At 36.7% G+C, this 26,436-nt stretch overlaps 1 protein-coding gene across 1 annotated transcript in view; it reads left to right on the top strand.

Annotated features, from left to right (window-relative positions):
* LOC127415721 (visinin-like protein 1) overlaps positions 1-26,436 on the top strand; it is a 40,535-nt gene that overhangs the window by 9,185 nt on the left and 4,914 nt on the right. The window contains exon 3 of the mRNA XM_051654562.1: positions 25,477-25,692. Coding sequence (XP_051510522.1) covers positions 25,477-25,692 — 216 coding nt within the window. The remainder of the gene's footprint in view (positions 1-25,476; positions 25,693-26,436) is intronic.

The following is a 26,436-nucleotide window of genomic DNA, read 5'->3' as shown; positions in this document are numbered from 1 at the left end:
ATTATCCCTTCGCATTCGCAGCTTGTGTTAGTCTGAACTATTTTCACTGTTTTTAGCATTGTAATATCACCAAATCTTGTATGCCTGATAAATATTGGGGAGAGACAGTGTGAAAATTTTGTTAAGTTTTCTATTGTTATTTTAGTCGAATAACTGTTGTTTGATTGTGTGCTTTATATAAATAGGGATATATGTTCATATCAATGATTGCCTGGACTGAGTTTTTCAGGGATTTCAGAAATTGCTTGCTTGAAAAGATTTCACTCTTTCATTCTTGGAAAAAAATAAAGTTCCACACTTAATGGCGGGAGGGCGTTTGCTTTTCAAGTAGGTTTGCCAATCATAACAGTGGGTGTGTCTTAACCTCCTCAGACCCGAGCTTGACTGCTGTGTGCATTTTCCATTTACCTTTTCGATTTGTAACTAGTCGCACATGATAAACAATAATCTGGTCCCATATATGAGCAGGGTTTATGTGGGCAAAGCTGAGTGGGCTTCTGGCATTGTCTTTCTCTTTTTTTGTGGAAGCCATATTGGTTGCTAAATTTAGCATCTTTTCAGTGATTCATGCTTTTTCAATAATAGGTTGCCAGACTAGACTGGGGATGAGATCAGTCTAATGAAAAAACTAACCTCTTTCTGAACTCATTCTGTTTCATCTGCATACATTTGATAAGAGTTTTTTTATTTGCTTTGGGTTTAGATGGTGTAGTTCACATAAATCCACCTATTGATTAGTAGTACAGATTAAACAGTAGGCCTATAGGAAATATCAGGACAGATTATGAAATAATGGAATGAAATGTAGTGGGTGACTGAATAGAAATCCATAGACAGTTGCTAGTAAAAGAAGCATTGTAAGGTACCGTAGACGCCATATTTAAAACTGAGGCTTGGATCGATGAACAGTCTCTTCAATGGGTTGTGTAGCTGTTTACCTTTGTGTCAGTTGTTCACTTTGAAAATACATCTGTCTAAAAAACTTAACAGTGGACAAAAATCCTTCCATGGCATATGACTGTAATGAAATTACAGTTTATTGAACAGACTGTATATCTATCCCTCACAGCCTCATTATCCCAAAAATACCATAAATATGCCATCAAGTACAAGAGTCAAAGTGTTATCAAGAGTCCAGGTGTTATCATTGTGCCCTTATCCATGGCCCAGGAAACACTCCTTGCAAAACAATGTACTGTATGATATATGTGATGAGAACTGTCTGCTAAATGTGGAATAATATGTTGACCTATTGTTTTTCATAATCTCTTGGCTAACATTGTTTATAGCCGTCTAAATAATGGAATGAAACCTGGCGTTTTGAAAATGGCTGGCTATTTAAAGAGACAAATTGTGGCAATGTTCCCAGTTCTATTCATAACATTTTACTCCACTGCAAAATACCTCAGTGAAGATTTTTTCATACTCTTACAGTGCCCTACTCACTACATGGGAAATAATTAACCTTACGGTTGAATGCTGTGTAACATGTTGATTTAATCTATTAATATTATCCAGAGCTGATGCTGTACATGGTGTCAGTAAAATGATCTCTTTGTCTCTCTGTGTTGTTTGCTGTGGTTTCAGATATTATGACTGTGACAACAGCGACAAGGTGCTGTGTAATGGACATTGGGTTTTTGCTGAATGAAGCACTTGAGTGGCACATGTTCAAATCTAATTGATAGTTAAACAAACGACATGGGGTGGGTATGTGGAGCATTGGCTGGACACAAGAATTTAACACTCAGTACATTTACACTACATGTATAATCAACTAAAACTATAATGAATCTTTTTATAAATGCCATGTTAATGCTTTAATCCGACTGAAATCGTAACAGTCTGATTTTTGTGTCGGGCTAACAGACCTAGATATTGCGATTGTAGCTTGGCTTCATCCAGGATGAATACAGTACTTGTTAATTGGCCCACAACTTTCCTCAGTGACGTACTGTATATTACCACACGTCTTTAGCTGACATCCTCCCTTCAAATATTTGATTATGCATTGTATCATGTACTGTATACTTGGACAGACAGATGAAGACTCTAGCTGTAGCTTGATTATAAATGTGCATTTAAATGTACTGACTGTTACATCCTGTAAATCTCTCGAGGAAGAGAAGCTTTGGCTATGGGGGATGGGGGGATGTGAGGGAGGTTAGCTTTACCAGAGGAAATCCAGTGTGTTCCCATTTGACACCAGTTTGTTACATCACCCTCACTAGACAACTCAGGACCCTGATCTTGTGGCCCAATGGAGAACTGTGTAGATCGAACATCAGCCCAGATCTGATCTCAAAACATGTGAATGTGGAAAGACAGGATTGGTTTGGGGCGCTGGAGAGACATAGACAATGATGTGGCTAGACGTCTTAAAGTCAAATCTTGGAAGAAATGGAAGATTCCTCTCATTTGATGGTTGAAAAACTTGAAGGCTTAGAAGACTAATTAATAATTCACAAAAGTAGGTAAATATGTAATCATTACCGTTAAAACCTAACGTCTGTCATTATTAGACTATCTATCTATCTATCTATCTATCTATCTATCGATACTGTATATGAAAAAAAATTAAGATTTGTAGTTTTTAGTCCATGTCTATTAGCTTTTAGGCCACCTATATGCTTGTGTGCTTCTGATAGTTGACAAAATTTACTTAAAATTAAACTTAAATGTTTACAATTTACAGTCGTTCTCTTCCAGGAAAATGGACCAAAATGATTGATGATTCATCTTGCACTCATGGATGCACACAATGTCCCCCTGATGCCATCTGCCACCCACTAGCAATAGCAAGTCGCTGTGATATAATTTAAAGTTAATTGTCTATTTGAAAACAAGGAGGAGCTCTTCAATATGTCAGCACCCCAACTTGCTGTTTTAATATGAAATATGTCAACAGAAAAATGCACTCGTCAAGCCATATCATGGGGACTTTAATCACTGTCCTATTTTGTCGATCACGCATAGGCATACACACATAAATCAAATAAAAACACAGGCCATCTGCTAAAGTAGGCACATTATTGAAGTCAACTTCTGGTTACTATCACAACTGTCAGATTTTCCACAATTAGTATCTGATCTCATGCACTTTCATTTTCTCATGGATAGAATCCACATGTTTCTCTTTGCATTTCATTTACTTTAGTTTATTGGTCCTTTGTTTGTACAGAGAGATCAGAGCATGCTTCTGGAATTTAATTTATACTTTTAGTTTTTAATTTATAGCTTCACACTGGATGTTACTTTGTGTTAACTCATAAGAATGTTCATCCCTGCTTGTATTTAATTCAATTTTCTCTTAAATACTGACTTATTAGAAAATTAATTTATGCGGTCACGGCTACACATGATAATGAGAGAAAAATTTAAAACCCCTCCTTTTTGTCTTCTTCATAGCATAAGTGCAAACCCAAGAAGTTCAGATATTCATTGTTCCTCTGTCATATATGTTTTGTGATGTTTGAAAAATGAACTAGCCAACGATTCATTTTTTCCTTTCTTTTTCTATAATAGACATCAGATTATGTAACAAAGTGAAGACATCCAAAACATGTGTCAGGTGAGGCTGAATGACAGTCCATGTGTGTTTAAGTACAGTAGCTGACAGGAGCAGGTGTCCCTTGTGTCTGGATGTAGCAATAAATGACTTGCATACTCTAGATTTATTGATGTATCCATTTTGTTTAATGATAGCTTTGTGGAGAAGATGGAGGACCTCAGTGTCACACAAGGTTGTCTTTGGAAAGGAGATAAATTGCCTCCCAGCGATCAATAGGACACCATCTTATTCCCCATCCACAGCTCTTGTAAGATGACCTATCAAGGACAATGAGCCTTGTAAGTAAGTTCTATGTATTTAGCAGCATTGTTATCATAATCTGCTATAATTTTGTTTTTTATTTTATTTATTTGCTGTTTACGCCTTTTAATGGACATGACAATGGAGAAAGGGAAAGGGAAATGAGATCAAACTCGATCCTGCGTCACTGTGGGAGCACCATGACTCCTATATGTTGTGAACACGTGTGACTGCGACACCACTATAACTTGAGATTTGTTTTTACATTTTTTAACTCTTTTAAAGGAATAGTTTATCCAAAAATGAAATTCTGTCATTCTTTACTTGCTTTCATGTTGCTCCAAAGTATGACTTACTTTCTTTTGGAGGACACAAAACGAGATGTTAGGAAGAATATTAGCCTCAGTCACTATTCACTTTCATTGAATGAAAAAAAAGGCTGAGGCTAATATTCTGCCTAACATCTCCTTTTGTGTTTTACAAAAGAAAGTAAGTCATGCAAGGTTTAAACAACATAAGGGTGAATAAATGATGACATTATGTTCATTTGGGGCAAAATATCTCTTTAATGAGAGCAATTTAGATATAAAAGTGGTATTTAAAAATGGCCTTTGACAACTATGATCCATTGATGTTTTCTATTTTTAGATATTATTTCATTCAAGCTATTAATTTTATTCATGTTGACGTAATAATTGCAATAATCATCATGATACATGAACGGCTTTGTAGTTTTTAACAGTATAAGTATTTGGTTGCACTTTATTTTACAGTAGTGTACTTTCAGTATACTTGCAGTGTATTTACCCAAGAAAGTACTGAGTAATATTAGGTCAATACATAATATGGGTTAAGGTTAGAGTTGGGGTTAGGTTTAGGGTTAGTACCTAGTAATTACTGTAGTTGTAGTAATTATGTGGTACATAAATGTAGAACAGTACTGTAAAATAAAGTGCTACCATGTATTTTGAATCACACTTTCAAAATAATAGTTTTTGGACGCCCAAAGCATTGTGTTACTTATGCATCAAAAATAAATAATTGGTCTTAATATTTTTGGATTCTTTCACAACATTTTAGCTTTATTTCATATAATGACAGAGTACTTGATTTTTCATCAAATAATTATTTTTTTCATGAACAATATCAAGTGACACTCTTGAGTCATTTTAGTGTGTGTGTGGTTTGTGTAGACATACATACACACATATTGCTTTCTATTGGTGGTACGCTTCTATGTGATAACAGAAAGGCTAACATATGTGTTCGGGTGATGACCCCAACCTGCCCTATGTGACTTCCTTTGACGTGCGAGGGTTGGGTGGAAAAAGCTCTGATGGCTCTCTTGATTAGCCGGCGGTCACTACAGCAGGCTGGTGCTTCTCTGCTCAATGTCACCTCAAGGTCTCCTGCCAGCAGAGAGCCCTGTGCTGCATGTGATCTATGATCATCCGGGACTGGACTGCATCATACAGATGAGGGCTTTCAATTTACCAGACTTTGTGAAAGAGAGCTTGTACCACTCAGGATTACACAGTTTTAGTATCTTTATTGACATTGGTTATTTCTAATTTATTTATCATTATATATACATTGGCTTTCAAAAGTTTGAGATCATTAGTGAAAAAGCTTCTTCATTACACATTATATTATCAACATAACAGTTTAAGTGAAAAGTTTAATTGAACCCTTTTGATTTAATGACAGCATGCACTTGAGCTGGTATAAACTCGACAAGTTTGTGTTAAACCTGATGATCCATGTTATGGCAGCATGATTTCAAAATGTTCCAAAGAGCATCTTTTGTGCATCAATGGAAGCAAGGAAATCTGACCGATTGTACAAAGGAGTTACAGTAACTTCAATTGCTTTGACTTATTTTTTGAAACTTAACATTCTCTAAATTGTAAGTGCAACTGTCACAACTGTTTTATGGGACATCACAACTCTATTGCATGTCTGCAAAATGTAGTAACAACCAAAACTTTTAATTCATGCTTCAAAACCTAGTTATTGTGTCAGTAAATTGGCCAATGCCACCAAAATGAAATGTTTTTTTGTCATCGTGTGAGCCTTACTGGTCAAAATGTTTAGATGTTTTTTTTTTCCACAATGGCAGTCAACCCTGGAACATATTTGTTATATACAAATTTAATTTTTGTTTACTTTTTTGTTGACATTGACTGCTTTCTGTACTGTACAAGAATGTCAGTTTTATCTAGCTGAATGCTATTGCGTATCACACACTGATTTTTGGAAAAGTCAATACTGTATAATACTGTAGTATGCAGAAAAAGGATATGCACATTTGTATGTATACAGTACATTTATTTTTGTAGCAATGTGTTACATGTAAACAGAACATGTACAATTTTTTACACATTTCTTACATGTAAAGTCACATATAGTGAACAAAAAATGACCACAAAATGACATCCATGCAAAAAGTATAAAACGCAACAATAAAAAAAACTTGCGGTAGTTCTGTAAAAAACAATAAATTGTACCTCTTCACAGTACGTAACACTACAAGTTTCTGTCTTCTTGGTGGACATCCTGACGCTCTTGTTGGTCTGGCCAGAGATTTAGTAGACATCACAAACATTCCATGTCATAGATATTTATGGAATATAAATGTATGTCTGACAGATTTTGATAACTGAATGGGTCATTTTGTATGTGATGGCTCACACGATGAAAGAATGTTTAGAGGTTGTGAAGAGTATGACAATTTCACTGAGAATCAACTCATCAGTTTTGATCAGCAAGCCTTGTGCATTTAGTTATTGTGCAAATTAAAAAAAAAAAAAAACAGTTGTACTTATTCTTTTACACACGTGCCAAAACACATGCAATTTGCTTAAATGAATAAGAAATTCAAATCTGGTGTGAACAAGAAACGAATTGTTCAGTGATTTGAACTTATTGTTTTATAAAACTAATTATCATTCGAGAATTGAGCCAAAGCAATTGAGAAAAACTGTAACATGATAATTGTCACAAATTTGCTTAATTGATTACCTAGAAATAGTAAAGAATCTAAAATTTGACGTCATTTAATATAAAAATGTGTTCAAAATGTTAAGACATCTGTTTTTTTCCAGGTTTAAATCAGATTTTGAATCCCAGATTTTCAATGTGTAATGGGTAATTCTAACAAAACCTGTCAACAAAAATGCCCTGGTCCTATTTTACGCTAAAATCAAAAGAAACAAAGAAGATTTCTTTTTCTTTTTGCTTATTGAAAATAATGCCTATTTTTAGAGCCTGTAAGATTTTTTACTTTGTGACATTATTTACATGACAATTACACACATTTTACACCCAGTTTTCATTACTGCAATGCAAAGAAATATGATCCTTTTGATATTTTTATTAACACAATACTAAAAAATGATATATTAGTTAAATTGTAAAGTATTCTTACATTATAGTAGTACTCCCTTGGTATTGTAATTTTTGCTTATTTTATAAAAATAATAAAAGACGGTACTGAAATTCATTATTGAAAACAATAAAAGTAAAATTAAAACGTCCAGAAATGTTACGTTAATGACAAGTGGGGACAAATTCAAAAAATCTTTATTGTCCTAAATGTAGGCTTATTTTTTTTGTTTGCAAAAAAACAAAAAGGGATGGTTTTGGGGTTAAATATGTTTTTTTTTTTTTTTTTTTTTTTTGACACATCTCATGGGAATCACCCATACATACACTATATATTGTCCTTCTGGAGCAATCTGGGGTTAAGTGCATTGCACAATGACTGTCTTCAGTCCAAGGGTCACCCACACTGGGGTCAAAACCTACATCCTTTAGGTCCCCTACAACAGCCCAGACCCTTAACCACTCCCCTACAACCACTCTGTAAATAATAATAATAATAATAATAATAATAATAATAATAGGGTAAATTGAACTAACAACAACACAACATGTTAAAAAATAGTAACAACAGATCAAATGTAAGGAAGTAACAGCTCAGAGAGTATTAGTATAAATATGCTTGATTATGTCTTGAAAATGTCATGATATTAGATTTGAAAGTTTACTAAAGCAAATCCATTGGGTTATTGTGGGGCTATGTGGTTCAGCTATCAAATCTCTGTGCATGACAAATTCTAACATTATCGAGTCCTCAGCAGTGAATTAAAATTTTGAATGCATTATAAAAGAAATGTAGTTCTCAAAAACACCAGCAAATATTGAGTCTCATCTGTCATTTTAAGAGAATTAGGGAAATTGAATTTAGCAGTACCACAATCTATATTGGCCTTTTATTTAATTACTTATTTTTAAACACAATTCACAATAGTATTTTATCAAACTGCACAAGGATTACTCTAAGACATTATAGATATTACAGTTTCATTTTCTGTTAATGCATGATTTTCTGTAAAGATGCTTTGAAACGATGTGTGTTGTGAAAGGTGCTATACAAATAAAAATGACTTGATTTTAAATCAACCTAGTCCGTTTATGAAAATAAATGAGCAGTTTGTTTTATTCCCATTCCGAGGTGGATCAAAAGTGAATGGGTGGGGGAAAAAAGTGTTTAAAAAATGGTATTGGGGGCCGTTGTAGTAATGGAAGGGTAGTGCCAGCCAAGCTCAATTATCCCTTGGGCACATTGCCCATCTAATTCAATCAGTACTGCAGGGGGGAGGGTGATTATCTATGACCCCTGTGTTGCAGAGAGGAAGGGGGAAGCCAGCTCTGTTTGTGCCATTACCCGCCTTCTTAGAACATTACACTAACCTTTTTCTTTTGAGGCCTTATTATCTGCCTGTTAAAATGCTTTAGGGCTTTCTGTTGCTGCTTTAATATACTGTAACACACAGATGTATTAAGCTCATGGGCTAGTTGTTTTTGTTGGGGCTGGCTATAGCATGCAGCCATAAAATCAGAAATTAAGATTTATGTCATAGTGTGTAAAACCCATTGTGGTAGTGGGGGCGTAGTTGAGCGCAGATTTGTGAATGGAAAGCAAGATCAGGAGATGTGAACATTAAGATCATCACCTGTCATTGATTGTCTCTAACAGCTGTTTCTCACTACAGTGAGAGTGGAGATGGGCTAAAAGAGCAAGCCAGACATCAGTGGAGGGGGAGACACTTGCTCAGAAAGACTCGTTAGAGTGCAGTGCTGAAAAGCAAAATCCTTTATGCCGAGACTGAAAAGTTGTAAAATAAAAATACCTTTTTGAGTTGGATTTTGATGTCTCCTGCTTCCTCCTCACATCCCAACCTTGAACATTATTACACCCATTTATAATGATTGAATTTGTAGTGCTTTTTATATATTAAGAGTAAACTGCAAACATATGAACTGATCAGAAGTAGTGTAATAGATTTGGAGGTTATGCAAATGTGTTATTATCAGACAGGTGTGGATGTTGGAATCCTAGTAATCTAATTTAAAGCTAAAAGTATAAAGGAAATCAGCCTACGAATGACTTATAGCTGTGTCTGCATAAAAAATCTGGGATAGAAGAAAGTATTACTATCATCGGAAAGCGTAAATACTTAACCTTTAATTAAAAAATAAAATAAAGATAAAAAAAGAAGAGAGCAAAGCAGAGGCATTGTGTACTGGCAAGACATGACAGGAATTGACTGGAAAGATTACTGAAATTTTATATCGCTAAATACGGTAATGTGTTTTTTAGAAGAATGACATAAGATGTGATCAGATGATATATAGAGAGCCTGAATCATAGAAGTTATAACACTCTATGTTTAGGATTAGGGCTGATTCAGCCCACTCAGTCAGTCTGTGAAAAAGATGAACCAAGGTGGAAAAAAAAGCCAGGAGAAAGATACTCTGGCCAGTTCACTAAGGAATGTGCCCAAAACTTTTATATTTTGATCAAGTTACAGCCTTACACATTCTAGTTTTTCATTCATTCCTATTCCATTATACTTGTATTCTAACACTTTACAGTGCTCTCAAAGAGTATTTGGACACTTAAAAAAACACTCAAAATATCAAACCAAGTGGCATTTACTAAGAAAGATACAGTAGCATAAGCTTTTCAGGCAAAACATTTCACAAAAATATGTTGTTGTTTTTTTAGTTTCAAATGTCAAAACACTAGAGATTAAAAATATGAAACGTATTTGGACACTTTCTGGTTGTCAAATACAATGAAACATGCCCATATGCAAGTGTTACTAAAATGTCTAAGTGTGACTTAAATGTCCAAATGTCTCCAAATACTTTTTGGATCACTCTGTTGAAGATGTTTTACTATCTAAGCAGTGTATTTGCTAACTATTGTATTGTCTCAGAACAGTAAGTGGAGCCTTTTTCTGCCCACAGACAATATTAATTCCAAAATAACTAATAGATGCAAAAAAGCATGCTAATCACATCAAGCATTACAGTGCGACGACAACAAACTCAAATCCACATCAAACCGCTGTGTTCATCTGTTTCACAACTCACAAGACACCTCAAGAGCAATTCCAGTACTAAGCTCTCTAGTACAGCTCAAATGTGGCTTTGAAAATCAGCCATATGAAAGAAAAATCACAAATGAGATATCATTTATTTCTCAATTGATTCTCCTAGACAGCAATATGAAGAGATGGAGAGTAAAATGAGAATCAATACCGCTTAGATGTTTATTGAGAAACAGACCCCAGTAATCTCACGTCATATCAAAGTCTGCGATCAAAAGTCAAAGATTGAATTATGAAATCAAGCATTTCTCATAAAATCCTTCCAAGACCAAATGATCTGAGCTATGTCTTCCATATGAACTTCATAACTCTATACTCTTACTGTATGCCAACAACTGTCTCCTTTGTGTCTATTTTATTTTGCCTTGCATATTTTAGGAAAAACATCTGAGACAAATTCTTGTAAGCCTAACTACCTATGAGCAATATTTCTTCTGGGCAAGCTGACAACTTTGACTAAAAAGAGAGAAAAAAAAAATAATAATGTCAGCATCATTGTACAAGCTTATTTGATGAGTTGTGTGTTGTGTCTAGATAGATGTAATGATGTGCATTATGTCCCAGAAATGGCTAATTAGACATTTATTGCCATAACATGTCATTACCACTCAATCATTTCAAGGCTAATTAAGACAGTGATTGGCAAGTCAATACTCTAGGTATAGTTGATTTAAGGGAGCTTGAATATGCTTTGCAGCAGCTACTTGAGCGTAAAAGCAGATCAAACCCAGCACAACATTGATCTGAACAGTCCACATCTCAGCGATGCTGCCATTGATGACATCATGCCATTATGGCATTCACCTTTTGAACCCCTCCATTGGCCTGTCGTAAAATAACGTGTGTGTGTGTGTTGTGAGGAGGGGAAAGGTTGCATAAATTATAAGACACTGTTTATTCATGATTCAAGGGAAAGGAAGTGAAGTAAAGCACTTTGCTGTGAAGAAAGATAGAAGCTTTAAAATGTTCTCATGTAGTGGATAGGATGAGGAGAGTGTTGCGTAATTCATTTTCTTGGTATGTTTCTTGTGCATTTATGTTCCTGATCTCATGAAAATTACATGACTGTGGTGATATTTTTAGACAATGAGAATACATGGCTCTTTATCACGACAGTTTCGAGGTGAAATGTTCACTGAGTGACGTTAAAAGCTACTTTTTTTTAAGTTCAATGATCTATCGAGTTTTAAATCAACAAAACCTAGCTCCCTACCCTAAACATTAAACCTAAACCTAACTGATAGTGTCATAAAAAGCAAATGTGACTGTAATGGGGTAAGGTGGGCAAGGAGGAGGTGGGAACCGGCTGGACAGTCAACGTAAGTTTTAATAACATAAATTCAATCAAATCAACTTATACACAAACACACACACACACACACACACACACAGTGGCCGCATGTTGCTCGCTCTCTCTCTCTCTCTCTCTCTCTCTGAACTGGCGCCTCCGGCTCGTCTTTATCCCCCTCCCAGCTGATTAGTCGTCACACTCCTCCATTGCCCGACTCAGGCCGGGGAAACCCCTGGCATGACGTACTCTCCTCCCATCCCTTCCTGGAGGGGGGTGTTGCCCTTCCAGCCGTGCCTGCCAGCAGGACATCCCCGCCTTTCTGGAGCCCTGGGAGAGGCGAAGGGAGGGAAAGGGGAGAGGGAAAGAGCGAGGCGGAGTGACAAAGAGAGAGAGAGAAAGAGGAGAGAGAGAGAAAACTGGCTAGCTGGTCCCTGAACACGCTTTCACCTGGTCCTCAGCCACTCGTCCATCCTCTGGCGGACGACAGCTCGCTCCTCCCCTGGCGGACAGCAGTGAGTCTTCCGATCCCTGGCGGACGGAACGGCTCCTCCCCTTTCTCGGTGGATGACAGCGGTTCCTCAGACTCACGGCGGCTGGCAGCAACCCCTCCGTCCCCAGGCAGACGGCCGCGGCTGCTCCCTTGTCAGGATGGCAGCAGCGACGACTCTGCGAAAGGGCATCCCTCCTCCTTCCCGGGTTTCAGCACCAATGTAACGGGTTCAAGTTGGGCAGGAGGAGGCGGGAACCGGCAGAACAGTCAACATAACTTTTATGATGTAACTGAACTGAAAACAACATAAAAACAAACTTAAACACACACAGCATGGCCGTATGTGTCTCTATCTCGAACTGGCGCCTCTGGCTCGTCTTTATCACCCTCCCGACTGATTAGCCCAATTCAGGGCCAGACGTGTGTCCTCACGGCCCGACCCCACCTGTCAACTTCTGACTCAATCAATTGCATGAGTTTAGAGTGGGATTATTTATTTCTCCAAATAATGGAATACCGCGCTGATAAGAATAGTTTGCAGTGTTAGGGAAACCTTTTCAGAAACAATTATTAATTGAGTAATTGAGTACTCAATTTAGTAATTGAGTAAAAATTCTTAAGGATTATACTTAAGTATATTTTTTGGGGATTTGTGCTTTATTCAAGTGCAATTTAAACTGAATAATTGTACTTTTACTTAATTACATTTACAAACAAAAAATAGTACTCCTTACAATTTTATTTAAATTTGAGAAGTACTCACTACATTTTTGAAGATAATTTTCTTTCGTCTTACTGGACTGAAGCCGCCTTTTCACTGCATCCGACAGTAAGTCATTTCAAATAGAGTGTCGCATGGCGGCTGTGTGGAGTTTTGACCATCTGCAGAGGCAGAATTACAGATCTGATTTGAGCTTCGGATATGTTTAAATATTTGTGCGACTAGACCGAATGTGACTGCCCAACTGAATGAGATATATACATTCAAATCTGTGAGCACGAAGTGAGAAACACTGATGGTTTTTGTCTTAAACTTTATTCTAAACGTCTTCTACTTCTATAGATTGGACAGTTATGAAGTAAAAAATTATCATTCATGTTGCAAATATATATATATATATATATATAATACACTGGAGGCCAAAAGTTTGGAATAATGTACAGATTTTGCTGTTTTGGAAGGAAATTGGTACTTTAAACTGGCATCAACTGATCACAAAGTATAGTCAGGACATTACTGATGTGAAAAAACAGCACCATCACTATTTGAAAAAAGTCATTTTTGATCAAATCTAGACAGGCCCCATTTCCAGCAGCCATCACTCCAACACCTTATCCTTGAGTAATCATGCTAAATTGCTAATTTGTTACTATAAAATAACTTGCCATTATATCAAATATTGCTGAAGGCTATTTGGTTTGTTAAATGAAGCTTAACATTGTCTTTGTGTTTGTTTTTGAGTTGCCACAGTATGCAATAGACTGTTATGTCTTTAGGTCAATATTAGGTCAAAAATGGCAAAAAAAAAACAAAACAAAAAAACAGCTTTCTCTAGAAACTCATCAGTCCGTCATTGTTTTGAAGAATGAAGGCTATACAATGCTTGAAATGGCCAAAAAACTGAAGATTTAATACAAAGGTGTACACTAGGTCTTCAAAGACAAACGACAACTGGCTCTAACAAGGACAAAAAGAGTACAGTTTCATGTACAACAGTAAAGAGAAGACTCAGGGGTGCAGGCCTTATGGGAAGAATTGCAAAGTAAAAGCCACTTTTGAAACAGAAAAACAAAAAGAAAAGGTTAGAGTGGGCAAAGAAACACAGACATTGGACAACAGATAATTGGAAAAGAGTGTTATGGATCTTAACCCCATTGAACTTTTGTGGGATCATCTAGACTGTAAGGTGCGTGAGAAGTGCCTGACAAGACAGCCACATCTATGGCAAGTGTTACAGGAAGTGTGGGGTGAAATGTCACCTGAGTATTTGGACAAACTGACAGCTAGAATGCCAAGGATCTGCAAAGCTGTCATTGCTGCACATGGAGGATTTTTTGATGAGAACTCTTTGAAGTAGTTTAAGAAGTTCTGAAAAAAAAAAAAAGAAAAAAAGAAAAAATCTTGTAATAATAATTTTTCATGTTATTAATGTCCTGACTATACATTGTGATCAGTTGAATGCCACTTTGCTGAATAAATGTACCAATTTCTTTCCATAAGAACAAAATCTGTACATTATGCCAAACTTTTGGCAACCAGTGTATAAAAACAAAAGGCTTTCGTAATTAAATGTGTACATGTCATTTATTTCTACACTTGCCTAACATACAGGCTTCTATCAAACTTATAGATTTTATTGGCACAAATTGATAGAATTAAAAAATAAAAAACTAATTAATGACAAACCCTTTGTCTGCATTCTCAAAATGAGTGATCCCTCAATCTTGCAGATGTCTCTTAAAGTAGGCATGTAGTATGTGCAGTATGTTTAGGTGTCTGTGTCTGTGTTTTACTGAGAGATGTGGCAGTCTTCCAGCACAGACATTACTGTCCACCCTGTGTGTATTATCACCGCTGAGTCAGTTGTGCTCTAAAAGCCAGTCCATTTGAACAGTACGCTGATCTTCTACAGCTGTCTACAGTGAAGGTACTGTGTATCTGTGTGTGTCAGAGATGACTGCTTGCATAGTGACTTATTATTGGAATGTGTTTTTGGTGAACATCAGTGATGACAACTGGGGAATCTGTGTCTGCTTCTCTTCCCAAGTACACCTCCAGCCAATAGTGTTGTCTTTTATAAATAACATACAGCATTTTCCGCAAAATAAGACCTGACACTCTTGAAATCATTGGGGAAATATTTTTCCTTTTTTAAACAAATGGTCAGTGAAAGAAGCTGATTAACCTTTAAACCAATATTAATATAAAATATTAATCATATGAGGTCTGATTAATCAAATTAATATTATATGAGCTGATTTATTTTCTTATTCTTATGTAAGGCTTTGCAATCATTCTACACAATTTGTTCTAAATACAGTCTAAATATAATCCTGGTTACTGTGATTTTGTCATTTTCGAGCAATAAACATTAAATAAACACAGAAATTACTGTAATTAGACAAGTAATATATGTTTGATTATTTATTTTTGAAAAAAGAAAATTAAAACAGGGTTGAAAATGTAGCCTGAATAGTGACTCTGCAGAGGTTAGCTAGTTTGGAACCAAATGTTGTTATTGTAGTTATTGATAAAAAAAAAATACATAAAAAAACAGTGTTGAATTTTGAGCTTGATGAATGCAGCCTACACTATAATTTGTGTAAAAACAAAATGGTTTGAGATTGTTTACAAATGATGATCCAAATGACAATACTTCTTGAGGATTACAATTTAAAAAATGAAAATCATGCATTAATCAGCACAGATAAATATTATGTTTTGGTTATTTAATAATAACCAAATTAATAATTAAAACTATTTTTTTTTTTTTTTTTTACTGTGACACTTTTTTATTTTAATGGTTGGAGACAGATGAGAATGTCAAGAACTCTGAGGTGGGACAGGCCAAAATTCCTATTTCAAGGGGTTATACATATTTTTGAAGTGTTTAAAATTAGCTACTTTTTAATACTAGATTATTTATATGTTAGGTTCCCATTTTCGCAAACAAAAAAATTATTAGTACATTTTTTTTACATTACATTTTATGCATTTGGCTGATGCTTTTATCCAAAGCAACTTACAGTGCCCTTAACACAGGGACAATCCCCCTGGAGCAACCTGGAGTTAAGTGCCTTGCTCAAGGACATAATGGTGGTGGCAGCTGTGGGGATTGAACCAACAACCTTCTGTTTACTAGTTCTGTGCTTTAGTCCACCACACCACCACTACTCCACACCACTCCACTCCACTCCATTCCATTAGTGCATCTATCTATTGCTTTAATAACGTAATGGTACACCAAATTGTACAGTATTCATGGAATGTGCTATATGACATTTATTTGACAAAGAAAACAATATGATTAATTCTAATGATGATCCAAACTCATTCCACTTTGCAGGAGCCCCATCCTGCATGTTGAGGCTTTAGATTCCACTGTGCTCTGCGATATTTTTAATGGGTTCAGGTCCTTAGAAATCCCAAGCTGCACCTGGCTGAAAAATCCACGACTGTTGTATTGTTAAATGGCCTGCATTAAGAGCACTATGACAGGTTTGAGCAGTCTGATGCAGAGGGGGCAGGCGCTGACACAGGGAGTGGCATCAGCTTGTGCTCTGATTGCACTGGATTTTAGGACCCACTTAGCGGCTGGAGTCTGTCTGCAGGGCTTTTGACTGATCCTGCAGTTTCCCTCACACCCTCCTTGTACATCAGTTTAATACACCAGCTGTGCTAGGGCAGACTGTCTCTCTCTTACCTTCTATTTTTTTCTCCTCACTCATTTACATTTGATCATTTGATAAATGCTTTTATCCAGAGCGGCTTATAGTACATGTCTTTACTACAGAGACAATTACCCTGGGCCAATTTGGGGTTAAATGCTTTGCACTGTCAGACACAATTATAGTAGCTGATGAATCACCCCTTCTGTCAGTTGCACTATATCATAATTCCTCTGAAGCTATATGACAGCATTGTCAGCATAGTCTCAACTTGTATTAATTTGTACAAAATCGTAAGGTGTCACAAGACTTGGCTCTTACAAAAAGGTACAACTTTTATTCCAATAAAGACCAACCAATCAACAAACTGAATTGCTGTGTTCATATATGCCAATATAGGAACCGAACCAAGGGAGAAAATGCACCAGTTTCCATAACAAATGCTCTAAAGAGCCAGGTGTGCAATTCATGGAGTAACTTTACCTTGTGAATGTGCGTGATTGTGTATTTATCCCCTCGAAGCTTGCCGTAGCACGCATATGTCCATATGCAGGTTTCAGTGAGGAAAGAAATTATGTTCAATAAAAACAAACTGTTGTGTCTTTTTAGTGTAGGAAAAATGCTTGGTGATGTTGTTGTGTCATTTTAGTGTAGGAAAAAAAAAGGTAGGAAAAACGCTTGGTGACAAAATCACTGTGGATTATAAACAGCGTTTGTTATGACATGCAGCTGAGTGCGATTACTGATGAAAACATTCAGATCAGCTTGACATCTTGTCAGTTTTTCAGAAAAAGAAGAAGCTCATTGGTTACTTGGCAAAAATACAAGACCCCACCTCAGCAACAGAACAATTTTTTAAAGCAAGCCGGATATGTTTTTTCAGTTTTTGAAGCCATTAGCTCAGCAGGGATTCCCGATGGTCAAGGGATTAACAACCTCCCACTGGCAAACACTATTGCACGCTCCATCTCTCACCTATAGGCCGGTGATTTTGTTAATGAAGCTCACACCTGAAAATCACCATCTTATCATGAGACTGGGTTGTGTGATCAGACTGAAGATAATTTTTCACTGGAAATCTTTCCATTTGCTGTAGCTCTCAAATCCCATTGTGGTTAAATATGTTCAGACTTTTCAAATAGTCAAGAGTGTCATGTAACATGCGAGAATCTATGATGTTCAGTGTCAATGACATCAAACCAGCTCCATTTTTGAACTGAATACAACAAGTTAGATTTGAGAGCTCTGGTGTAGAAGAAAATAATCAATAATGGCTTAAATGAGTAATGAATAAATGAATAATGGCTTAAATGAGTAATGAATAAATGAATAATGGCTTAAATTTTGGTCTGTTCACATAAAGTGTCTATTGTACACAAATTATTTGGGGTAATTTTATGATACTTATATGATGCTTTTTTTTTTGCTTTTTGGAGCTTGGCAGTATAAATCACCATTGACTTTCCTTGTATGGAAAGAAGCAGCTTGGAAATTCTGCCAGGGGCGGACTGGCCATAGGGAGAACCAGGACATTTCACGGTGGGCCGGCTGTGAAACAGGGCCGAACGGGCCGCGATAAGCTTAAACGGGCCGCCGCGTTATGCCGAATGGGCTGCGACAGGTTGAAGAGGGCCGCAAAATGGCACCACGATATGCCGAAGGAGACCGCGATATGCAGAAAAGGGCCGCGACAACCCCCATCCCCCCTGCCCCAGGGCCTTTATGTACTCATCAGAGAACATCAGACACTGGAATCTTGATCAGCTGGCATTTCCATGTGTTAGCGTATCCCCTGATAGATCTCAGTACACAAGACAGATCTATTTCTAACTTCCGATGTGTCAACCTTGGATCCAAAAGAAAAGGAAAAATATGAATGTAATGTGAAAATGGAGAATTTCAAACGGCCTTGCCCTACATAGTTATAAAATAAAAAAATAAAAATATTTTTTTTTACATAAAACATTTCATAACCTGCCAGATCTGCTCGGAATAACTGACGGAGGGGGCTGCACAGCATCAGGTCTCTAGTTCTTCATGACTTGTACTTTATTTTCTTTTTCCTCTCCTCTACTTTTGTGAAGGGCAAGGCCATATGGAGCAGAAGGGCCAGCCCCATGAGAGAATCATTTTGCATGTGTGCAGGAAACATCACAGTGTGCATTACTTCCTGTCTCAGCTCTCTATTCCACCAATGCCAGTATCCCCTCTGATTTTTAAGTGGATTTTGAAGAGCACAACCTGGAAAGAGATGTATATATATCATCACTGTACTGGGCCATTAGGACCCACAAAGACCGTAGGGTACGCACCCCCTGCTGGCCTCACTATATATATATATATATAATATACAGTTGTGCTCAAAAGTTTGCATACCCTGGCAGAAATTGTGAAATTTTGGTATTAATTTGGAAAATATGACTGATCATGCAAAAAAACTTTTATTTATGTCTTTTATTTAAGGATAGTGATCATATGAAGCCATTTATTATCACATAGTTGTTTGGCTCCTTTTTAAATCATAATGATAACAGAAATCACCCAAATGGCCCTGATCAAAAGTTTACATACCCTTGAATGTTTGGCCTTGTTACAGACACACAAGGTGACACACACAGGTTTAAATGGCAATTAAAGTTTAATTTCCCACACCTGTGGCTTTTTAAATTACAATTAGTGTCTGTGTATAAATAGTCAATGAGTTTTTAAGCTCTCACGTGGATGCACTGAGCAGGCTAGATACTGAGCCATGGGGAGCAGAAAAGAACTCTCAAAAGACCTGCGTAACAAGGTAATGGAACTTTATAAAGATGGAAAAGGATATAAAAAGATATCCAAAGCCTTGAAAATGCCAGTCAGTACTGTTCAGTCACTTATTAAGAAGTGGGAAATTCAGGTATCTCTTGATACCAAGCCACGGTCAGGTAGACCAAGAAAGATTTCAGCCACAACTGCCAGAAGAATTGTTCGGGATACAAAGAAAAACCCACAGGTAACCTCAGGAGAAATACAGGCTGCTCTGGAAAAAGACAGTGTGGTTGTTTCAAGGAGCACAATACAACGATACTTGAACAAAAATTAGCTGCATGGTCGAGTTGCCAGAAAGAAGCCAATGCCACAAAAAGGCCCGGTTACAATATGCCCGACAACACCTTGACACGCCTCACAGCTTCTGGCACACTGTAATTTGGAGTGACGAGACCAAAATAGAGCTTTATGGTCACAACCAAAAGCGCTACGTTTGGAGAGGTGTCAGCAAGTATTGTGCTCCTTGAAACAATCACACCATCTTTTTCCAGAGCAGCCTGTATTTCTCCTGAGGCTACCTGTGGGTTTTTCTTTGTATCCCTTTGTATCAAGCTCTTCAAAGTGAAACACTTTCTTCGCTTCGCACAGTGAAAAAAAAAGAATAGTTTCATCATGCAATGCCTTCATTTAACACCAAGACAAGCTGATATTTCAAGATTAAAATCACAGCTCCAACTTAAGGCAGCACGCTGAGGTAAGTTTTGGCTCTAAAACTAACGCGGGCTTTTCTGTGTAATGAGATGGTCATTTTCAGGGTGATAATGTAACTGGGCTCTTATGACACCAGTTTTTAAGTGTACATTTATAAATCAGTGCAGCAATATATCAGTGCACTTTCTCCTGCGTCCCACATGTCATGAGCAGTATTTACGCATTTACGGGTACGCGGGGGTACTGGAAACTATCGCAGCTACTTCAGGTGGATTAACTGTATAAATCCAGGTAAACATCCAAGTTAAGTGTAAATCACTGCCATTCGCATGATTGACAACTGGAGCGCGAACAGACAGCATGTCTGAGTGTGCACAGTGCGGTGTGCGAGGCATGCGCATGTGAGATGTGTCTGCACGAGGCAATCCTATGGCGAAGAGAGTGGCTGTGTCTGCAATCGTTCACTCATTCACTCTTTCCTATATAGTGAATGGCAGTTAGTGCACTATATCTCAGCAGTATGTGAACGAAATTAGTGAATTCGGGCACTGACTATACATTGAGTGTCGGAGCTCTGGGGCTGTCGCATAAACAACATCACATATGAAATTTTAAAATACTTGGGCCTTACTTGTTATTCTTATTAAATAATATATTAATACAATAAATCTTCATTCTTAGTCATTCAGTCATTTTTAGTATATACTGTGTGTTCATATAAAGAGTAAACACATTTTATCAAATAAAGAGTACATTTTAAAATGTATCTGTATGTTTTGTCTCTCTATATGTTATTATGTTATTTTAATCAAGTAATGATTTGTCAAAAAGTAATTTACTACATTCAGCATGAAATAAAACATTGCAGGAGTGAAGGAAGCAGTAAACTCCCAGCTCGTCCGTTTTCCCCATGGTGGTTTGTGGGCAATTAACCATTGTCAAGTGTACATCAAATGTACACTCGAAATTAGAATGCATTGTGGGTAATAATGAGTGAACAAAAGTAGGGAAAGAGTGGCTCACTCAGAATTCAGACACTCCTACAAAATGGTAGACACCCAAAATAGCGCACTATATAGTGGATAGGGGGCGGTTTCAGACACAGCGAGTGTTCCACGACCGGGGTTGGTGCCCTACGCACTAGGCTACGTATATGCATTTAGAGAACGGTGGTACTGCTGTACAGAACTAATGATCTAAATACGACACTGAAAACTGTAACTACACTGAAATAAGAATCCACACAGGACTTTAAAGCTATGAAATAGCGAAAGAAGGCATTAATAAAGCATGATCTTGCTTTGGTTTATATTTCAGCATTATATATAATGTCCTTGTGGGATATTTTCACGTTTTCACTGTAATAATTACTAGAAATGTTTCCAAACCTCTCTTATTGACAAATTCATCCAGATTTGACAAGAGCCTTTAAAGGGATAGTTCACTCAAAAATTAAATTCTCATTATTTACTCACCCTCATGCCACCCCAGATGTGTATGACTTTCTTTCATTTGCTGAACTCAAATGAAGATTTTTAGAAGAATTTCTCAGCTCTGTAGGTCCATACAATGCAAGTGAATGGGTGGCATCATTTTAAAGCTAAACAAAATCACATAAGTCAGCATAAAAGTAATCCATAAGGCTCCAGTGGTTAAATCAGTATCTTCAGAAGCAATGTGATAGGTGTGGATGAGAAACAGAGAAACAGATCACTTTGACATTCTTCTTGTGTTTTTGGTGATTCACATACTTCTCTGCATATCGCCCCCTGCTGTCTAGCAAAAAATGACAAATATTGATCTGTTTCTCACACACACCTATCATATCACTTTTGAAGATATGGATTTAACCACTGGAGTCTTATGGATTACTTTTATGCTGCCTTTATGTGCTTTTTGGAGCATCAAAATTTTGGCCTACAGAGCTAAAATATTCTTTTAAAAATCTTAATTTGTGTTTGCAGAAGAAAGGATGTCATCTGTATCTGGGATGGCATGAGGGTGAGTAAATGATGAGATAATTTTTATTTTTGGGTAAACTATCTTTTTAAAGTGATAGCTCAGCCATAATTTAATATTCTGTCACAATTTCCATACTCTCATGTTGTTCCAAACCAGTGTGACGCTTTGTATTATGTGGAACACAAAATATGTTAGACAGAATGTTAGGGACTGACAGTCTTGGTCACCATTCACTTTCAAAATATGGAGAAAAAAAAAACATTCACTGAAAGTAAATAGTGACTCAAGCAAACATTCTGTCTAAAATCTCCTTATTGTGTTGCATGGAAGAAAGAATGTCATATGGTTTTGGAACAACATGATGGTGAATGATGACAGAATTGCCATTAATAATAATAATAATTCTGTTATACATGTTAAATGTGTATTATGTAATGGAATATAGGGGAGTTAACGTCCATTATGTCATTTGAGAAAGTAACGAGTTACTCACTTCTTGAGTACTCTTTTAATTGGATACTTTCTTATTCTTTTTGGCTACTCTACCCACCTCTGAGTATACATATATATAGTGAGGCCAGCAGGGGGTGCTCACCCTGCGGTCTTTGTGGGTCCTAACGGCCCAGTACAGTGATGCTGACACTATACTGTAAAAAGGCACTGTTCTTCGGATGAGATATTAAACCGAGGTCCTGTCTCTCTGTGTACTAAAAATTCCAAGGCACTTCTCATAAGGAGTAGGGCATTAACCCTTGGTGTCCTGGCCAAATTTGACCATTGGCCTCTATCCATCACGGCTTCCTTATAATCCATAGGGGATGTATGTACTGGCTACATTACAGCACTCGCCTCTCCATCAATAGCTGGTGCGTGGTGAGCGTTCTGGCACACTATGGCTGCCATCGTATCATCCAAGTGGATGCTGTACACTGGTGGTGGGGGTGAGGAGAACCCTGTTTACTATGTAAAGTGCTGTAAAGAGCGTAGTGTCAGAAAAGCACTGTATAACTTAAGTATAACATTCATTATATATATACTGCCACTGGTTCTCCCTCAAAAAACAAACAAATAAATAAATAAAAAGGTACCTGATGGCCCTGATGAGTTTCTGCTTTTTGGAGGAATTTGCCCGTATTTGAACTCCTAGATATACAGTATGTGAGCGGGATGCATCCTTACAGGGTGGTGCGGTGTTTAATCATTTGATTTTGTGGTGCCATAGTTCTGATGAGATCAAAGACCACTGCGGTCTCATCAGTTGGTGGGTTGGTGTCTGGCTGTTCTACATGTGCTTTCTTTGGTTTAATCTTCTTGCTTTGTGTGTTGGGTTAAAGGATATTATGGATTTTAGTCTTCTTTCATGGTTGGGCAAAAAAAAAAAAAAAAAAAAAAAAACACTAATTAGACAGAGAAATAATGAGAATTATAGAATTAGGTTTTTGTGAATATGTGTTTTTTTATTTTTTTATTTAAGGTTCAGTATTTGACCTGTGCTGCTGCTTAAAATTATCTTTTATTATTAATGCTTTTACTGTTAGATATGTCATGCATAACCAAATACTGTAAGCTCTGCAGCTTACAACATGCCTTACAGTATGTGAAAGTGGTGGTTAGCACACCAGTGATGTCCCTATGAGGTTTACAGGGCATGTGGCACCACTTGTCCTCTACAAGATGAAGGAGAGTGGATAGTCAGATGTAGTGAATAACATTTTTCTCAGTAGTGCATTCAGGGAAATATACCAGATCCTGCAAAACATCTCAGCAGTAATCTAACCTCATCATTTGAGTCAATGGAGTACTATCACCTCCATCCATCTTGAACCGTCCTGACACACACACGTTTTGCTCATTTGGTTAAAAGTAAGAAAAAAAGAAAGAATCTATTTTTCTTTGAGCATGGCATCGATCCCTAAGTGCTCAGAATGTATAATTAGCTTAGTTCAGCTCTGCCATTACACACAAGTGAATCCATATTTTAATATTAAGCAACCAAATAACTCTACATTCATAAATGTGAGGTTAGGTAATGTTTGTTACAAAATACAGTGGGGTTAACTCTAAATACAGAGTCCACTTAGAAAATAGGATTTAAAATCTAATTTAAACCTGGAATATTATTTAATATATATATATATATATATTTTTTTTTTTTTTTTTTTTTTTGTAAATGTAAAACAAGAAAATGTTAGAATAAGAAATACTTAAGATTGTGCACTGTTCACTAATCAAAGAAGCAAATTTGTGACATTGACCATGTTAAGTCCTTGAAAGGAAAGGTCAGATTTTCAGATGCTCTTGGGAAAATGTTTGAACATTTAACTTTATTAAATAAAAAAAAAAAAAAAAAAAAAAGAAATGCAAATAGAAACATTTTCAAAAGTTGACTCAGACTTTTAAACCCCACTGTATATTTAGCAACATTTCCATTGGCTTCTCAGATATCTAGTGTAAGATTGCTATTCTCAGATAACAATGATTTTACTGCCTTGCTTAAAAAGATCTTGATGCACACTGTTCCGCAATTGGTATTCATTATATCTGCATTCAGTGGTGCCTGTAAATCCTTGCTTTATTTGAGTCTCTGCAGCTTGATGCCAACATGAAAACCCTTTGTTACTCATTCGATTGGAAATCAGTAGTGTTTTGCGCACAATAGGAAACAAATCATGCTTTGGCTGTAAAAGTAAGGACTGCATTGGGAATGAGTGAATGTAATTTTTGTCTTCCATTACTGAAAGGGTAACAGTGGAAGTGCTGAGAAGTGTGCTTAAACTTACATTTTGCCGATTTTGAAGCGATGTTACTTCTGACGAGAGCTGCAACAAAAAGGTAACCCCAGAAGCGATCTCTCTCAGTTTCTGAGTTTCTCTCTTTCGATCCCTCAAAAACAAACTCACACACAAACTCTCAAACACATGCACAAACGCACTACCTTGTTACTCCAGTAAGTTCTCCAGTAAAGCAGCGCAAGTCTCACAATCCTCCGTTGCTAGTTCTAAAGTGATGTTTTCGAACTAGCAACGAAGGCTCAGACTGTATTAAAGCAAGATGCTGAATCCATGGCGAAGAAAGTAGTTCCACTCACAGGAGTGTTTTAGGGACGAAAACCAGAAAATGTCTTGAGATAAAACCCTAAACGATGTCTTAAGGTGTGGTTACAGTGGTATAAGTGGAATAATTGACTCCGGCTCATTGAATTATTGAAAAACAATGCACACCCGAGGTATGCATACTCTGCTGTGCGTTGTGACCTTGCCTCTGACTTTGTTAACTTTTTACCTTGACCCTAGAGATAAAATAGATAAGCAAAAACTTTAGACAGCGACTTCTGACATACAAAAAAAATATTTTTATATTTAAAAATTATTTTTTATTGTAACATTCTCAAAAAGGGAAATTATCGCACTCTTGAGCATGGGCTGAGTAAATGTCATCAATCCAACTTGAATGTGATTTTAAGAAACTTAAAGCATTACAATTCCACCTCTCCACTGCTTGAAAAGCTCTGTAAAATGAAGCACATTTTAATCTGACAAAATGTGAACACAAGGAAGCCCTGACCGACAGAACAACAGTATTGATTAAGTATATTATTTCACCTCTTTTTCAGTTTTTTCCCTATGGTGATGCCTCAAAGTTTGCTCAGCACGCTTTCAGAACCTTCGACAAGAATGGAGATGGCACCATCGACTTCAGAGAGTTTATCTGTGCCCTGTCCATCACATCACGAGGCAGCTTTGAACAGAAACTCAACTGGGCATTCAACATGTATGACCTGGATGGAGACGGCAAAATCACACGAGTTGAGATGCTTGAGATCATTGAGGTATATGATTCAGTGTGTTCAGTCTGTTCTCCTGTTTTACATACATACTTTTTATTCCATTAACTGCAGCAACATAGAAGTTATTACTTAATTAACAGATTGAATTTCTTGCAATTTACAATCAACAGATAATGCTATACATTTTTTTCTATAACTAACTGCATCACACTGTTCCTTTAGTTACATAATTTGCATTAAAACTAGTGGAAAATAATATAATAAAGATATATATAATAAGATAATAACAATAAAGATAATTCAAGACATTATTGTAGAAAGTAAAGCATTGAATAGACATTACAAAAAGTGACTTTAGAAGTCACATCTTGCTGTTTTTCCAGTTAACCCTAATCTTCTGTTGGCGTCTTTTTTGACCCCTTTTGAAGTTTGCTTCTTTAAAAAACATGGTTCCCTTCATCAGGTTTGGTGACTTTTCCTACATTTACTATCTATACACACACACACACACACACAAAAACTGGGCTGGAGTCTGTTGGTGTAGTGGTGTGAAAAAAAAAAGTAACACTAACGGTGTTCTGGGTCAGATTTGACCCCCTATTGGAAATGAAAGGGTGAGATGATAAAACTGCATTTTTTTTTATTTTTTTTTTAATTTGTCAAATAAAATCAATAAATCAGCCACAATGCAGAACACACACACACAGAAATGAATGAAGGGGAGATACTATAACACATGCTCACACATACACACACACACACTTGTTTTTATATAATTGTGGGGAC

This window comes from Myxocyprinus asiaticus, chromosome 25, assembly GCF_019703515.2.
Source record: "Myxocyprinus asiaticus isolate MX2 ecotype Aquarium Trade chromosome 25, UBuf_Myxa_2, whole genome shotgun sequence".
In the NCBI taxonomy this organism is placed as follows: Eukaryota; Metazoa; Chordata; class Actinopteri; order Cypriniformes; family Catostomidae; genus Myxocyprinus; species Myxocyprinus asiaticus.
This window is presented reverse-complemented; position numbering and strand designations above follow the sequence as displayed.